This window comes from Scyliorhinus torazame, chromosome 15, assembly GCF_047496885.1.
Source record: "Scyliorhinus torazame isolate Kashiwa2021f chromosome 15, sScyTor2.1, whole genome shotgun sequence".
NCBI lineage: Eukaryota > Metazoa > Chordata > Chondrichthyes > Carcharhiniformes > Scyliorhinidae > Scyliorhinus > Scyliorhinus torazame.
Genome location: NC_092721.1, coordinates 138,887,798 through 138,906,189, shown reverse-complemented (window position 1 = coordinate 138,906,189; position 18,392 = coordinate 138,887,798). Strand labels below are relative to the sequence as shown.

The following is an 18,392-nucleotide window of genomic DNA, read 5'->3' as shown; positions in this document are numbered from 1 at the left end:
GCCACCGCCTAAAGAACCCTTCCTCTCAAGGCGGATTTCATCCTCTCCAATTTAATGAACCCTGCAATATCGCTGATCCAGGATTCCACGCTTGGGGGCCTCGTATCTTTCCACTGAAGGAGAATCCTTCGCCGGGCTACCAGGGACGCAAAGGCCAGAATTCCGGCCTCTTTCGCCTCCTGCACTCCCGGCTCCTCTGCCACCCCAAATATTGCGAGGCCCCAGCCCGGTTTGACCCTGGATCCTACCACCCTCGACACCGTCCTTGCTACGCCCTTCCAAAATTCCTCCAGCGCTGGGCATGCCCAGAACATATGGGTGTGATTTGCTGGGCTCACTGAGCACCTAACACACCTGTCCTCACCCCCAAAGAACCTGCTCATCCTTGTCCCGGTCATGTGTGCCCTGTGCAGCACCTTAAACTGTATGAGGCTGAGCCTCGCACATGAAGAGGAAGAGTTCACCCTCCCGACGGCATCTGCCCACGTCCCCTCTTCGATCTCCTCTCCCAACTCCTCCTCCCACTTACCTTTCAACTCCACCACTGAGGCCTCCTCCTCCTCCTGCATCACCTGGTAAGTTTTCGAGATCTTCCCCACTCCCACCCACCCCCCGAGAGCACCCTGTCCTGTACTGTGTGTGGCAGTAGCCGTGGGAATTCCACCACCTGCCGTCTGGCAAACGCCCTTACTTGTAAGTACCTGAAGGTGTTCCCCGGGGGGAGCCCGTACTTCTCCTCCAGCTCACCCAAGCTCGCGAACGTCCCGTCCACAAACAGGTCCCCCGACTTTCGTATGCCTGCCCTGTGCCACCCCGAAAACCCTCCACCTGTTCTTCATGGGGCGAACCAGTGGTTCCCCCGTAATGGAGTCCACGCCGAGGCCCTAACTTCCCCCCTATGCCGCCTCCACTGCCCCCAAATTTTGAGGGCCGCCACCACCACTGGGCTCGTGGTATACCTCCTTGGAGGGAGTGGCAGCGGTGCCGTTGCCAGCGCCCCCAGACTCGTACCCACACAGGACGCCGTCTCCAGCCTCTTCCATGCAGCCCCCTCCCCCTCCATCACCCACTTGCGCACCATTGTCGCATTGGCGGCCCAGTAGTACCCACAGAGGTTGGGCAGCGCCAGCCCCCCCCCCCCATCTCTATTCTGCTCCAGGAACACCCTTCTCACCCTCGGAGTCCCTCGCACCCACACAAACCCCATTATACTCCTGTTAACCCGCCTGAAAAAAAGCCTTCGGGATAAACACGGGGAGGCACTGGAACAGGAACAAAAGCCTTGGGAGCACCGTCATTTTGATTGACTGCACCCTACCCGCCAGGGACAGCGGCAACGCGTCCCACCTCTTGAACTCCTCCTCCATTTGCTCCACCAGCCTTGTAAAGTAAAGCCTATGCAGGGCCCACCAGCTCCTGGCCACCTGGACCCCAAATATCTGAAACTCCTCTCCGCCCTTTTTAGTGGGAGCTCGCCAATCCCCCTCTCCTGGTCCCCTAGCTGAACTACGAACAGCTCGCTCTTCCCCATATTGAGCTTGTACCCCGAAAAGTCCCCGAATTCCCTAAGCATCCTCATTACCTCTGGCATTCCTCCCACCGGGTCCGCCACATACAGCAGCAGGTCGTCCGCATAAAGCAACACCCTATGCTCCTCCCCACCCCGCACCAACCCCCTCCAGTTCCTCGACTCTCTCAGTGCCACAGCCAGGGGTTCAATCGCCAGTGCGAAGAGCACCCCTGTCTCGTCCCTCGGTGCAACCGAAAGTACTCGGACCTCCTCCTATTTGTGGCCACACTCTCCATCGGGACCTCGTACAACAGCCTAACCCACCTGACAAACCCTCCCCAAACCCGAACCTCTTCAGCACCTCCCACAGGTACCCCCACTCTACCCTATCGAAGGCTTTCTCAGCGTCCATCGCCACCACTATCTCCGCCTCCCCCTCCCTCGCCGGCATCATGATAACGTTCAAAAGCCTCCGTACATTCGCGTTCAACTGTCTCCCCTTCACAAACCCCGTCTGGTCTTCATGGATGATCTGCGGCACACAATCCTCAATCCTCGTGGCTAAGACCTTCGCCAGCACCTTGGCATCTACATTTAGCAAGGAAATCGGTCTGTAAGACCCACATTGCAGGGGATCCTTGTCCCGCTTCAGGAACAAGGAGATCAGTGCCCGGGACATCGTCAGGGGTAAAGCCCCCCCTCCCTTGCCTCATTAAAGGTCCTAACTAACAGCAGGCCCAACAGGTCCATATATTTTTTCTAGAACTCGACCGGGAAACCGTCCGGCCCCGGTGCCTTCCCCGCCTGCATGCTTCCTATCCCTTTGATCAGCTCCTCCAGCCCAATCGGGGCCCCCAGTCCCGCCACCAGTCCCTCTTCCACCTTTGGAAACCTCAATTGGTCCAGGAAACGGCCCATCCCTCCCTCCTCCCGTGGGGGCTCGGATTGGTACAATTCCTCGTAGAAGTCCCTGAAGACCCCATTGATGCCAACCCCACTCCGCACCACGCTCCCGCCCCTGTCCTTAACTCCCCCGATCTCCCTAGCTGCGTCCCGCTTCCGAAGCTGATGCACCAGCATCCGGCTTGCCTTTTCCCCATACTCGTAGACCGCCCCCTGGGCCTTCCTCCACTGCACCTCCGCCTTCCTGGTGGTCACCAGGTCGAATTCGGCCTGGAGGCTGCGCCTCTTCCCCAACAATCCTTCCTCAGGTTCTTCCGCATACCTCCTGTCTACCCTCACCATCTGCCTCACCAGCCTCTCCCCCCGCTACTTGTGGGCCCTGATGGAGATCAGCTCTCCCCTCACCACCGCCTTCAGTGCCTCCCATACCATCCCCACTCGGACCTCCCCGTTGTCGTTGGTCTCCATGTACCTCTCTATACTTCCTCGGACCCGCTCGCTCACCTCCTCGTCCGCCAACAGCCCCACCTCCAAGCGCCACAGCGGGCGCTGGTCCCTCTCCTCCCCCATCTCCAAGTCAACCCAATGCGGGGCGTGGTCCGAAATGGCTATTGCCGAATACTCGGTATCCTCTACTCTCGCTATCAGCGCCCTACTCAAAATGAAAAAGTCGATTCAAGAATAAGCCTTATGGACATGAGAAGAATGAAAATTCCCTAGCCCCCGGCCTTGCAAATCTCCAAGGGTCCACCCCTCCCATTTGGTCCATAAATCCCCTCAACACTCTAGCCGCCGCCGGCTTCCTACCCGTCCTAGACCTGGAGCGATCCAGTGCAGGATCCAACACCGTGTTAAAGTCTCCCCCCATTATCAGGCCCCCCACTTCCAAGTCTGGGATCCGACCCAACATACGCCGCATAAAACCCGCATCGTCCCAGTTCGGAGCATACACATTGACCAGTACCACCCTCTCTCCCTGCAACTTACCACTTACCATTATGTACCTACCGCCATTATCTGCCACAATGCTCGACGCCTCGAATAACACCTTCTTTCCCACCAAGATCGCCACCCCTCGATTTTTGGCATCTAGCCCCGAGTGAAACACCTGACCTACCCACCCTTTCCTCAGTCTTACCTGGTCTGCCACCTTCAGGGGTGTCTCCTGGAGCATAACCACATCCGCCTTGAGCCCCTTCAGGTGCGCAAACACGCGGGCCCGCTTGACCGGCCCATTCAGTCCCCTTACATTCCAGGTTATCAGCCGGATTAGGGGGCTACCCGCCCCCCTCCCCCGCCGACTAGCCATGACCCGTCCTCGGCCAGCCACGCGCCCGCACCCCACACCCGGCCCGTTCCCCACAGCGGCATTCCCCCGTCTTGACCCACCCCACTCGCTCCAGCTCCACCTTGATCTTAGCAGCAGCAACTCGATTCCCCCCCATACTCTGCATTGTGAAACTGAAATACCTTAATTTGAAGTTGGAGGTTCAGAGCTCGGGTCTCCTTTGCACGTGCCAGCCAGGAAAACTCTGCAACTGCAGAGTTTAGTGCTTTCTCGTCTTCAGCCTGAGGATTAGCCCTGTACATCGGCACAGAAGCAGGGAAGAACAAATGTGCAAAACTGCAGGTCAAGCGACCTGAACTGGAGCATCATTACGGAGGAAGGCGTCCCAAGGCGCAAGATATGACAGGAGATACGGAGAGGTCCCAGATGAAAGACCCAGGCAGGGCTGAAGACAGCGATCAGAAGAGGTCCCAGAAGAGGTCCCAGAAGAAAGGAGCAGAGCAATAGGCTCCAAGTGAAACACACAACCCCAAGGAACAAACATAATGCAAAAGGGCTTGACAGAAGCCCTGAATATCACAAGAAGCATGGGAAGGTTGGTAACTCCATGTTGCGAGACTTTGGGCCAAAGGTACACCATTAGAGCAATGCATGGTAGAGGATCTGAAATTGTGCCTGGAAGATGAGATTTGAGTGCACTCCAGGCGAAAATAATTTTGGACCGAGACTGAAAAGCTGGAGGTGGATCCTTGTTGAAGCGGTCCGAGTGGAAGCAATGTTTGAAGCTGTCCGAGTGGGAGCAATGTTTGAAGAGAATTCCAAGGAATGTTTTTCAAATCTGGAGAATGGAAACCCTCATGATGAAGACAAAGTTTCAGTGAAACTGGTTGACTCACAATTTAACAAATGTCTGAGTGAGTTTTGAGAAATCCACGGGACCTCCTTTGGTCACATCTGTCATTTACTTTGGTGTGTTGTGTGTCTGGACACAGTTCACATGTAAATTCAAGTATGCCTCATACTTACCCATAATATTAGAGTATAAAAGTCTAATAATCTTTATTAGTGTCACAAGTAGGCTTACATTAACACTGCAATGAAGTTACTGTGAAAATCCCCTAGTCGCCACACTCTGGCGTCTGTTCGGGTGCACCAAAGGAGAATTCAGAACGTCCAATTCGCCTAACAAGCATGTCTTTCAGGACTTGTGGGAGGAAACGAGTGCCCGGAGGAAACCCACGCAGACAGAGAGAGAACGTGCAGACTCCACACAGACAGTGACCCAAGCCGAGAATCAAAACTGGGTCCCTGGAACGGTTAAACAACAGTGCTAACCACTGTGCTACCGTGCGTATAAGACAGACATTGTAAATTGTTTTCTCAAAGTTTGTTGGCCTGTAACGATATTGCCAGGGTAAAGGAAGTGTGATTTGATTAATTTTGGTGTGTTGGTATCAATATCTTTCCAACCTGCTTGTCCGGTTCAATACAGTTCATTTGTTTAATGAAGTGTTTTATTCTTCCATCGAATCCCTGTGGTGCAGAAGGAGGCCATTTGGCCCATTGTGTCTGCACAGGCCCTCTAGAGGAAAGAACATTCTTCCCCAGGCCCACTCTCCACCCTATGCCAATAACCTCACCTAACCTGCACATATTTGGATTGTGTGAGGAAACAGAGCACCTGGAGAAAACCTACGTGGACACAGGGAGAACGTGCAAACTCTACACAGTCACCCAAGGCCTTAATTGAACCCGGATCCCTGGCGCTGATAGACAGCAGTGCTGACCACTGTGCTGCCGTGCGCCCTGTGTTACAAATTCATTACAGACTCCTGTGAAATTGTTCAGTAATTAAACAGCATAAGCAGTGATAGAAGGATCAGATCTAAGCTCTGCAGTCCTACCACATGCAGTTGTGAATGATGGTGGACAAACAACTCACTGGAGGAAAAGGTTCCACAAATATCCCCAGCCTCAATGACAGGAGAAGTTCAGCACAGTGCAAAGGCTGAAATATTCGCAACAATCTTCAGCCAGAAACACTGAGTGATCCATCTCAGCCTCCTCGAGGGTTCCCCAGCCTCAAAGATGCTTGTCTAAAGCTAATTCAATTCATAGAATTTATAGTGCAGAAGACCATTTGGCCCATCGAGTCTGCACCTGTCCTTGGAAAGAGCACCCTACCCAAGCCCATGCCTCCACCCTATCCCGTAACTCAGTAATTCCACCTAACCGTTTGGACACGAAGGGTCAATTTAGCACAGCGAATCCACCTAACCTGCACATCTTTGGACTGCAGCAGGAACCGGAGCACCCGGAGGAAACCCACGCAGACACGGGAAGAAAGTGCAAACTCCACACACAGATAGTCACCCGAGGCCGGAATTGAACCCGGGTCCCTGGAGCCGTGAGGCATCAGTGCTAACCACCGTGCCACCCAATTCACTCCACGTAATCGCAAGAAACATCTAAAGACACGAGATACTGCAACGGTTATGGGCCCCGACAATATTCCAGCAATAGTACTGAAGACTTAGGCTCTGGAACTTGCCATGCTCATATCCAAGCCGCTCCAGCTACAACAAATATCATCTCCCGGCAATGTTGAAAATTCCCCAGGTAGTTCCTGACACAAAAAGCAGCGCAAATCCAACCCGGCCAATTACTGCCCCCATCAGTCTACTCTCAATCATCAGTAAAGTGATGGAAGGGCTATCCAGTAGTACTTGTTTAGCACTAACCAGCTCATAGGCGGTCAGTTTGGGTTCTGTCAGGGCCACAGCTGCTGACTCTATTACAGCCTTGATTCAAACGTGGACTCAAGAACTGAGTTCCAGAGCAGAGATGAGAGTGATGGCACTTGACATCAATGAGCCCTAGCAAAACTGGAATCAATGAGAATCAGGAGGAACGTTCTCCATTGGTTGAAGTCATACCTAGCAGAAAGGAGGTTGGTGGAGGTTGCTGGAGATCAATCATCTCAGCTCCAGGACATCACTGCAGGAGTTCTTCAGGGTCATGTCCTAGGCCCAACCATCTTCAGCTACTTCATCAATGACCTTCTTTCCAACACAAGGTCAGAAGTGGGGATGTTTGCTGATGATTGCACAATTTTCAGCATCATATGTGATTTCCCAAATACTAAAGCAGTCAATGCCCAAATGCAGCAAGCACTGCACAACATCCACGCTCGGCTGACAAATGGCAAGTAACATTTGCGCTACACAAGTGCCAGGCAACTACCATCTCCAATGAGAGAATCTAACCATCACCCCATGACATTCAATGGCATTACCATTACTGAATCCCCCATTAATAACCCAGGAGTTACCATCGACAAGAAACTGAACTAGACCAGCCATTTAAATACGGTGGCTCCAAGAGTAGGTCAGAGGCTAGGAACCCTGCAGGGAGTAACTCACTTTCTGACCAAGGGCAGCAGAGTGCAGGGAGGGTGAGGGGAACGGCAGGTAGGGAGCACAGAAAACGGGTGACATGAGGACACACAACCAACTTCCAGGTGGGAGGCCACCACACCAGCAGGGAAGCCAGCACTGGGACGCATGAAGAAGGCCGCAGCGCATCTCCTGCAAGAGAGCAGGTGGGCACAGACATCAGCAACAGGGGAATGACGAGGGAAACAGAGGGAAGGGAGCGGGGGGGGGGGGGGGGGGGGGGGGGGGGGGGGCGGGTTTACCATAAGGGGAACATAGGAACAAAGATAGCAAGGGCATTAGGCTGGCTGCGAGTGGGGGGGGTCAAAAATGAACACCCCCCCCCCCCCCCCCGGCCAGGATAATCACCTGGAACAACAGGGTATTTAATGGCCCAGTGAAAAATGTGAAAGCCGACCTAGTCTTCCTCCAAGAGACGCGTGAGGGACAAGGACCGACCGCGGGTAAGGAAGGGCTGGGTGGGACAGACCTACCATTCCTGCTGTGGAACTAGTGCCAGGGGGGTAGCAATACTGTTAAATAAGACTACGTTTACTGCGACGAGGTCGGTTACGGACCCAGGGGACGGTACATCATGGTCAGCAGTGCACCAGTAGTCCTGGTATAAGTGTACGACCCCAATTGGGACTACACGGAATTTATAAAGAAGACCATAACGGAAATCTCCAACCACGTTCCACACTACATGGATGTGAGGTTGGTGACTGGCCATACCCAACGCCCCCCCATGGAGGTTGGAAATGGCCCTCCTGGTCAATAAGGCTTTCTGCGAGAAAATATCACACGCCATAGGGTATTACTAATAACCAGAATGGGGAGGTTTCATTCTCCACATTCTGGGAGGTGCTGAAGGCTGTGATCAGAGGTGAAATTATTGCTTACAAAGTACGAAGAGAAAGGAAAAAGAGGGTGGCTAGGCAACAGCTAGTCGACTCCATATTGGAAGTGAACCGGCGATACACCGAGGCCCTGACTGTAGAGCTCCTGGCGGAGCAGAAAAAGCTACAATGGACTTTGACCTGCTCTCCACGAGGAAAGCCGTGCACCAACTCCACCAGGCACGGAGGACCCTGTTACGCGCAAGACAACAAAGCCAGCCGCCTGCTGGTCACCAGCTGAGAAAGCAGGCAGCCATGAGGGAAGTAGCTCAGATTAGAGACAGCAAAGGCAAACTAGCAGCAGAGGCAGAAAAGGTCAACAAAGCTGTCAAGACCTTCTACCTGCGGCTGTACACCTCAGAGCCCCCAGCAGGGGACTGGAGGATGAAATAGTTTGTTGGTGGACTGAACATACCAGTCGTGGGAGGACAGGAAATGGGGCCTGGAAGCACCGCTAGAACGGAGATGTCATAGAGAGCATCAACTCCATGCAGGCGGGGAAGGCGCAGGGACCAGACAAATTCCTGGCGGGTTTCTACAAAACATTTGTGATAGCACTGGCCCTGCACCAACTCACTGGCGACAGGCACCCTGCCACCCATGCTAGCACAACCTAAATCTCGCTGATAACCAAGAAAGACAAAGACCCAACAGAATACGGGTCCTACAGACCAATTTCGCTGCTAAACGGAGGTGTGAAAATACTGGCCAAGATCGTAGCCAAAGGAGTGATAGCAGAAGACCAAACGGGCTTTGTCAAGAGTAAACGGCCAACTTCAACATCAGGCGCCTGCTGAATATAATCATGACCCCATCCAGGGAGAGAATACCCGAGGTGATAGTCTCCCTGGACGCAGAAAAAGCCTTTGACAGAGTCGAATGGAAGTACCTCAGAGGTACTGGAGCAGTTTGGGCTTGGAGCAGGGATTACCTCCTGGGTGAAACTCCTGTTCAGCGCTCCCACAGTGAGCGTATGGACAAATACCACCAGCTCCAAGTACATCCAGCTGCACAGAGACACAAGGCAGGGGTGCCCGTTGTCCCGCTACTGTTCGCCCTAGCAATCAAGCTGAGGGAGACAAAGAACTGGAAGGGGATTCGGAGAGGAGCCAGAGAGCACAGAGTCTCGCTCTATGCGGATGGCCTACTCCTCTACATCTCTGATCCGCAAAGCAGCATAAAAAGAATCATGGCGCTCGAGAGTTTGGAGCCTTCTCGGGCTACAAACTCATCCTGGTCAGAGGTGAGGTCTTCCCGGTGAACTTGCAAAGGGAAGGGGCAAAGCCGGGGAGAATGCCATTTAAACAGGCCCGACACAACAATTAAACAGGCCCCACACAAATTCTGCTACCTGGGGATACATATCGCTCAAGACTGGACAGAACCTAACCCTAACCTGGATGAAACCTGATGGAGGAAGTTAAGAAAGACCTGCAGAGGTGGGACACCTCCCACTCTTCCTGGCAGGCAGAGTGCAGATGATTAAGATGAACGTACTGCCCAGGTTCCTCTTCCTGTTCAGATCCATTCCGAACTATATCGCCAAGGCTTCTTCAACTCATTAGAAAAACTGATCATGGTGCTTGTGTGAGTGTGTGGTTGGAGGAAGACACTTAAGGATCCCAAAAAGATGCTGCAGAGATGGAACCAGGAGGGACCTAGCCTGCCCAAACCTGCAATATCACCATTGAGCAGAAAACCACAGAGGGTAAAGGGGCAGATAACAGAGTGGGTGCTTATGGACGAGGGCTCCTGCAGGGGGACCTCCCTCCGGGCCCTAGTCATGGCGGCTTTCCCATCCCCACCGAACAAATACTCAACAAGCCCAGTGGTGATAGCAACACTCCAGTTGCGGAACCAACTGCGACAGCACTTCGATAGCAGGGGAAACAAATGGAAACTGTACCAATCATTTAAAATTGCACATAGAGTTTGTCTTGAGTGCAAAACAAAAACCTTCGGCAACATCTCTTTTTTCAGCAATATTCAAGTCCTTTACCACCAAGAAACACCGAAATGTAAAATTGTAATTAGTCACTGAGCCACATGTATAAATACGCACCAGTTTACCGTTATTCCAGTTTAGGTGGCAAAGGGAGCGTTTAATCATACAAGTCCTGGACTTCAGATACAACTTATGTGTAACATAACATTTCAAATTCATATGAGCATAGATTTTCAACTTGCTGCCCAAACATTAAATTGAAATCAATGGAAATGAAAATTGCACTGATTGAAAAGCCACAACTCGCAAGCAAAATAGCAAATTTGCGCACAGCTTGACAAGTTGGAAAAAAAAACAGTACTTACCAAAAATACAGGAAGTTGAAACTTATCATTTAGAATAACAGCCTGAACACTGCAGGATCCAGAGAGTTTAGCCACTATGTGGTCATGGCTATAAAAGTTTGCATGAAAGATAAAGAGAAGAATCCCAGTTCCTAGAAACAGAAAAAATGTCCTGGATTAGTTTAGGCCACAGACATGCAAAACAGATACAATCAAATGCAGTCTCAACCAATTTATAGCAGATGTGCCTTCACAAATGTGAATTGCCCGTTGTACATGATAGCCGGTGTAAGGCTGAAGTGAAGATGGAAACGCAACCCCTCAATACCAGACAGTATCTGGAACCAATGTCCTAGGGTGTTTGTTTGCTCATGCTATTGGGGAGGGTTTAAACTAATGTGGCAGGGGGGTGGGAACCAATGCAGGAAGTCAGAGGGTAATAAAGAGGGGATAGAAACAAAAAAACAGTAAGGAGAAAAGTGGAAGGCAGAGAAACAGATTGAACTACATTTATTTCAATGCAAGAGGCCTAACGGGCAAGGCAGATGAACTCAAGGCATGGCTAGGTACATGTGACTGGGATATTACAGCTATTACTGAAATATGACTCAAGGAGGGGCGGGACTGGCAGCTCAATGTTCCGGGGTACAGATGCTATGGGAAAGATAGAACAGGAGGCAAGAGAGGAGGAGGACTGCATTTTTGATGAGGGACAACATCACGGCAGTACAGAGAGAGGATATGTCCGTCCAAGGGTTTGCCCATCGAGTCTATATGGGTTGAGCTCAAAAATAAGACGGGCGAGATAATTTTGATAGGACTGTACGACAGGCCGCCAAATAGCGGGAAACCGAGAAGCAAATATGTAAGATTACAGATAGCAGTCGGAAAAATAGGGTGGTAATAGTAGGGGACTTCAACTTTCCCAACATTAACTGGGACAGCCATAGCACGAGGGGTTTGGATGGAGAGAAATTTGTCGAGTATATTCAGGAAGAACTCCTCATTCAATATGCCGATCCCCGACTAAAGAGGGGGCAAAACGTGACCTCCTCTTGGGGAATATGGAAGGGCAAGTGACTGAAGTGTTCGTGAGGGATCACTTTGGGACCAGTGACCATAATTCCATTGGTTTTAAGATAGCTATGGAGAATAATAGTTCTGGCCCAACAGTTAAAACTCTAAATTGGGGCAAGGCCAATTTCGATGGTATTAGGCGGGTACTTTCAAAAGTTTATTCTTTGGGGGGGGGGGGGGGGGGGGCGGTGGTGATATGTGGCACAGTGGTTAGCACTGGGACTGCAGCTCTGAGGACCCAGGTTCGAATCCCGGCCCTGGGTCACTGTCCATGTGGAGTTTACACATTCTCCCCATGTCTGCGTGGGTTTCACCCCCACAACCCAAAGATGTGCTGGATTGGCCATGCTAAATTGCCCCTTAATTGGAAAAGGAAATAAATAATTGCCTAAATTTTTTTATTAAAAAAAAGTTGATTGGGGGAGCCTGTTTACAGGCATGGAGACAGCTGGCAAGAGGGAGTCTTTCAAAGGGTTCAGGGTGAGCACATTCCTCTTAGAGTGAAGGGCAAGGCTGCTAGAAGTATGGAACCCTGGATGACAGGCTATTGAGGTCATGGTCAAAAGAAGTGGCTGTGCTTCAAATAGTTAGCAGCACTGACTGTAGCCAATTCTGTGGTCACAGATAAGTCAGGTTCGAGAGTATAACGAAAATGATTTGTTAAATCAAACTATTTGCAGGTCACATTCCAGGTCACAGCCAGGACTTCTCTGCCGATGCTCCTATCTGGGCCCGCTTTTATGCCCGTAATCAATCAGCCTGCGGATGGGCCCTGCCCTCCATTGAGGGAGCTTATATTCCACTAGATTTAGAGGAGGGTAATCGGTCCCTCCATGTAGGTCTCAAGAGGTTATTACACTGGGTTACTATTCTACTCAAGAGAGTAGGAAACCATCCAAAGCCTCTGATTAAAATGGGAGTTGTGGGTTGATCCCAGTGCAAGGTCACTGCCCATTGGAAGTCTGAACTTGCAGTCCTTGTGGGCTCTTTCCCCCATGCATACTCTGGGGTTCCTCCCAGATATGAACCCTCCAAGGAACCGAAGTTCTGGGGCGCAACTCAAAATGGCATGATGGTGTCAGAAAGCCAGCTAGAAGAGATTGCAACAGTAGGTATTTGAGACTTTTCAAAATTTCCATTTGTAAAACTTCACAAATATTTGTTCATTGCAACCAACATAATCAAGGTATGCTCAAATAACTTAGCGTAATGGTTTGCTGTCCTGTCGTTAACTGCCTAAAAGTCACATTTAATGACAAGTTTTAAGCAGCATCTTTGTATTTGATGGGAACACAAATGATCTGCACCATTTGCCTTCCAAACCCAAAACCTCTACCACCCAAATGAAAAGGGGCAGCAAATGCAATGGGAACACCACCACCACCTGCAAGTTGGCCTTGAAGTCATCTATCCTAACTTGGGACTCTATTGCCATTCCATCACTTGTCGTGTCAAAATCCTGGAGCCACCTTTCTACACCACATGGCGGTCAGCAGCTCAACACTACCTTCTCAAGGGCAATTAGTGATGCACACATCCCAAGAAAGAGAATAGAAAAGGCATGTTGAATTAAAAGAATTAATATCAAGTCAAAGTGAAGTTATGCCTCTTATATTGCACGAGAGAGCTGGATGTACTCTGGATTCCCTTCATTGAGCAAATTTAACAGGCTCGTATTTGTGCACTCTAGTTTGAAATAATCCACATTTGAAAGGAAAATTTGGAGATTCAGAACACAAAGGTAATGTTTCTGAACACTTGATTTTTACTGGAGATTTTCCCTTCCACTCTTTTTAGATCAGTTGTATTAAAGAGCTCTATGCCGGACTATCCCAGTTCTGAAGGATCAAACCCAAAATTCTAGTTTTGCATTCTCACCATTTTGTATTTTAATTTAGATTTACAACAGCTTTTACCCCCCCCCCCCCCCGCCCAACCAAAATGAAAACAGCCATTTCATTATAGAAACCATGCTTAAAGTCAAAGAGAACTAAAAGCTAGAATCAAAAAGTGATATTTTACTCAGGTCGCACAACGATGCCCCCTAATACTTTTAGAACAGGCCATTGAAGCCTACCCTAGCCAGTACAAGGAGATTTATGTTTATATTGCAGTATATTCGCTTACCTTCAACTGAACTGTGCTGAGGTTTATAGTTGAAGTCCAAAGCAAAGTCTGGTCCTTCACAAAGTCGGTGACAAGCTACAGGAAATACAGGCTCCAATAATGACAGACGTGCTTCAAAGTAATCCCTGATTGTTTCATCTGTTACTCTGGATATACTAGTCAGAATATTAAATTGTACATAGTGTAAGTTCTGAAATCCAATTAACCTCAAAATTTGCCAAAACAAATCCTGCATCCCTCAATCTTTTTCAAACATGCTCATCGTAATAAATACAAATCAAATAATACGCTATATATTCACCTCTTAATAGCATGGTGTGGATGTATTCCTGTAATCCTTAATTGTCGATCTGAGCCATCTGACAGGATATTACCCATAAGAGGGAATGAGGCAAGAAAAATAACTGAAGGGAAACTAAGAACCATACTGCTGTTGGTATCAAAGCAATTGTGACAAGAATCCAGATTATAAATTTCCCAGCTACAGTACTGGGGAAAGGAGAAGAAAATATATCTATATAGAGCTGATTCAGGCTGCAGAGCACAGTAATCTGGTGAGTTTCACTGTCTGCTACATTTATAGTACCTGCTGTATTTTCAGCAGGTTTTGTCAGATATGGCTATGCATTTGAACAGATGGAAATACCAGACCACAGTTTCAAGCAACACCTTTGTAACTGATGTATCATTTGCCAAATTAAGTGGTGTCTGGGATAAATGAGATGGTACAAGTGGTGAAGACTATATTTGTAAACCTAGACGAGTGTTGGCCTGGTTCAAACTCAATTCCGGCACGGGTCTCTAGATCATGTACAGGAGCCTTCCCTAAGCCAAAGTCAAATGGACAAGCCCTCCCCACTGACCAAAGATTAACCTGTCTATCCTAGATGGTTGGCTAAGCATTAAATAATTAATGCTCCAGTGAGTGATTCTATTAAATACTTAACCAGGGCTCTTGAAAATACAAACATTCAGATATAATCAAAAACCATTCAGTTTAATACCAAGACTAATATGGATAGACTAAGATAGAAATCAGACATTTGAGATGGTAGAAATCAAGTCAGTTTTAGCCACCTGACAACTGAATGCAATATTCCTGGCGATGATGCACTTACGTTTCCACATGATTCTTTAGCAGATCAATGATTAGTACGTTATTGCTCTGTTTAGCATAGTATAAAGCATCGTTCTGGTGTTTCGAAAGGATGCCACAGTCTGCACCAGATTCTAGCAGTAGTCTTACAATATCAGCATTTCCTCTCTTACAAGCCTACAAGAGCAAAACACAAATGTTAACGGCTCATGTCTTTTATAGCTATTTAATCATTATGACCAAAAAGATTTCAACTTATTTTAGAGCAATGGGGTTTATGACATGCAATGAGGTTTTGGTCACTTTCAATGAAGTTATTGTGGTACAGCAGCAGAAAGTCAGAGGACATTATTGTTATCAAACACACCTTGCTGTTTCAAACGAGCATATCTTAAACTTTTCCTTCGATCCCTACTTGATCACCTTCCTTTTCTTGTATACATGTTGCCCTTGACAATCAATGTTACTTGCAGTGACAGTCAGTGTCCACAAGCTTACAGACAGTGCCAAAGCTGTACACAGTCACCCTCGATTTTACTACCTAAAGAGAATCATAGAAGGTAAAAAGTACAGGAGGCTGCTATTCTGCACCAGCAAGGTGTACGAGCTACTCAGCTACTCTCACTCCCCTGCTGTTTTCACATCTTTCTCCAAATTATTTCCCTGCAGGTAATTCCTTTTTGAAAGCCATGATTGAATCTGCTTGCGTCACACTCTAATCTGTTTGCGCCACACTCAGGCAAGGTATTCCAGATCCTAACTTGCGTAAAAAGGTTTTTCCTCCTGTTGCCTCCGGCATTGTGTTTCCTAGTTCTCAACCTTTCCACCAATGGGAACTGCTCCTCCCTATTCTATTAAAAACACCTGTTGCTGAATACTGGGAAAAGGAATGCCCCTGATTTTTTTTTTCCCCCTATCAAAATCACCATTTGTTTCCTCTGATTACATTATGCTTGAACCAGACTATACTAAATCACATTGCTCTGTCTGAAGTGGAACTAAGTGTCAAATCCCATATGCCACCAGTCACCAAGATTGCCTACTTCACAATATCACCCGAATCAATCCTTGCGTTATTTCTACTATGGTTGAAATCTTTGTCATTGCATTCTTTGCCTCCTGAGCTCCATTAAGAAAAAAAACTTTAATTTGTCCAAAATTCCACTGCCCTCACCCTGCACAACCTTAGGCTCCTTGCCCATCACCGTGCCATTTGTTTTCTATCTTACAATGCTTTTAATTCGTAACTCCACTTACAAATCCTTCCCATGTCCATCCTTCTCCAGCTCCATGCCCAGTCTGCGTTCTTCAGTCCACCAACTACGTCTCCGTTCTGAGATTGATAACAATCTTGCAATTTCCTTAGCCCTATTCTGAATCTTTTATTAAACCACTCAGTTCATTGCAACTCTCTTCACACCTATAAAAGCCTCGTGAAACATTTCTATTCAACCACTGTTGTCATACAACTTTCTCATTTGTGAAGCATCTTGGGATGTTCTCTGTAAACTGAGCACAAAACGGCAGTGGAATTAAAATGTACAGCTGCTTCACCATCTGTTGCCACATTTTACCCTTTCCTGACATTCTCCTACCCCCATTGCAGATTTAGATCCTTCAGTGCAATGAACATTTTCCTGATCTATTCCAAAGTTCCTCCCATTACTAGGGCAACACTAAGGAAATTCTCGACACTCGTTCTCTACTTTTCCTCCAGGGAAGTACTCAATATTTGTTCAGTACATCCCAAAAGTTGCATTGAGGAACAAGCGGAATAATAAAGTTATGCTTTTCTTTCTGAAGCAGATCACCCAGTTTGGAAACCCTGCAAATTATCAACAGCCATTCACCTCAAGCACCCTGGGATGATACTATTATCCGGAACAAAGCTTTTGGAACACTTTGTTCTGTAACTTACAGCTTCAAACATGGATATAAGCTTAACGTGTCCAGGACATCCGGTTGTGGCACGTCGTTGGAGGTCGCATGTTTTGTGGCTCCGGCCAGAGCAGTCTTTTAAGGCCTTTTTAACCCAGTTGTCAGTGAAGATTTGTTTGTGAGGAGTTGTGGGGTGGCTTAGGGCACTTGTAAAATCTGCAAAGAAGGTAGTGAGCGAATGCCCGCCACCGAATGTGTCAAGGGGTACAACAGGAGGAAAGATGGTGGGAGAGCCTCTATCGGGTGGAGCCGTGCCAATTACAGCAGAAAAGATGACGGAGGTGATGGTTGGTGAGTTTGAACGGCTGAGATGGACGAAGCAGAGGTGGGAGATGGAGTGGGAAGGACAGGGTATACATAATAACCAAGACTTGATGACGGAGTTGGCAAGGCCTCCAGATGGGTTACGGCAGCGCTGTACAACCCCACAACGTGGGGTTTGGTGTGGTCCACCCGAAGCTGAGGGTCACGTACAGTGGCAGAGATTATTACTTTGCGATGGCGGAGATGTTTATGAAGGCAGAAGGCCTAGGATCAGACCGAATTTTGACTTTTGGCGGTTTATTCTTGTATGGGTATCATGGATAACCTGTTTGTGTGTGTGTGTGTGTGTGTGTGTGGGGGCGGGGGGGGGGGGGGGGGTTTGGCTGCTGTGGGGTTTGGTGTTGATGTGGTTTTGTTTTTGGGTGTGGGGGAGGGGCACTGGCAGAGGCTATCACGCTAGCAAACACTATGTTGGTTACTTAACGGGAATGAGGTGGGGGAGGGGGCCACAGCTGTTGGAACCTATATGGGCAGGTTTTAATGGGCCAGGGAGGTGTGAATGGTGGGGGGGTCGAGAGAATTAGAGGTGGTGGTAGCATTGGATGTGGAGAAAGCATTTGATACAGTGGAGAAGTTTGCGATTAGGCCCAAGTTTATGGCTTGGGTAAAATTGCTATACAAGGATCCGACGGCCTGTGTGCGGATGAATGAGGCACAGTCGGAGTACTTCCCGCTATTCCATGGTTCAAGGCAGGGGTGCCCCATGTCCTCCCTCTTGTTTTTGTTGCCGATTGAGCGGAGGGGCTCATGCTTATGGAGGGGGATTGAGGGGAGGGGGGGGGGGGGGGGGGGGAGAAGAGAGATTTATTGCTGTACATCACAGACCCAGGCTCTTCGTTGAGGGATGAAATGGGGCTGCTAGGGAAATTTTGGGATATGTTCAGGCTTTAAATTGAATCTAGGGTTAGTTATGTCTCCTTCGTGTGGAGGGGCGAGACTGGAGGGGTTGCCATTTAGGGTTACAACAACTCACTTTAGGTACTTGAGAATGCAGGTAGCGCGAGACTGGGTACGGCTCCGTAAGCTAATTTCGCGAGCCTGTTATGGAAGGTGAAGGAGGATTTGGGAAGGTAGGATAGTCTCCCGTTGTCGTTGGCTGGCCGGGCTCAGGCAGTCAAAATGAATATTTTGCCACAGTTTTTGTTCTTATTGCATTGTGTACCGGTCTTTTTGCCAAAGACTTTTTTCGAGGGGTGGATAGACTAGTCTCATTGTTCATGTGGAGAGGGAAAGTGAAGTATGGGTAGCAGTGTGAAGAGGGCTTTTGGTATGTTGAGGTGCGTAATTTCACAAGAAAGATTTTTCAGTTTCCCAGTGGCGCTGCCCTCCTCGTTGTTGGAAGAGGTACTGTCGGTGAGGTGGGGGTTGTCTGTGATTTATGGTAGGATTATGGAGGAGGGGAAGGTGTCAATGGAGGGGATCAAGGTTAAATGGGAGGAAGAGTTGGGAATGATGCTGGCGGAAGGACTATAGTGTGAAGAGCTGTGAAGGGTCAATGCCTTGACCT

General features: G+C 48.9%; 1 protein-coding gene across 1 annotated transcript in view; it reads right to left on the bottom strand.

The window, feature by feature from the left end:
- The window catches only part of mphosph8 (M-phase phosphoprotein 8), a 108,164-nt gene that overhangs the window by 9,545 nt on the left and 80,227 nt on the right, over positions 1-18,392 (bottom strand). Inside the window, exons 10-12 of the mRNA XM_072476816.1 lie at positions 14,646-14,800; positions 13,528-13,682; positions 10,345-10,475 (exon numbers count right to left, since the gene is read on the bottom strand). Of these exons, the coding sequence (XP_072332917.1) occupies positions 10,345-10,475; positions 13,528-13,682; positions 14,646-14,800 (441 nt within the window). The remainder of the gene's footprint in view (positions 1-10,344; positions 10,476-13,527; positions 13,683-14,645; positions 14,801-18,392) is intronic.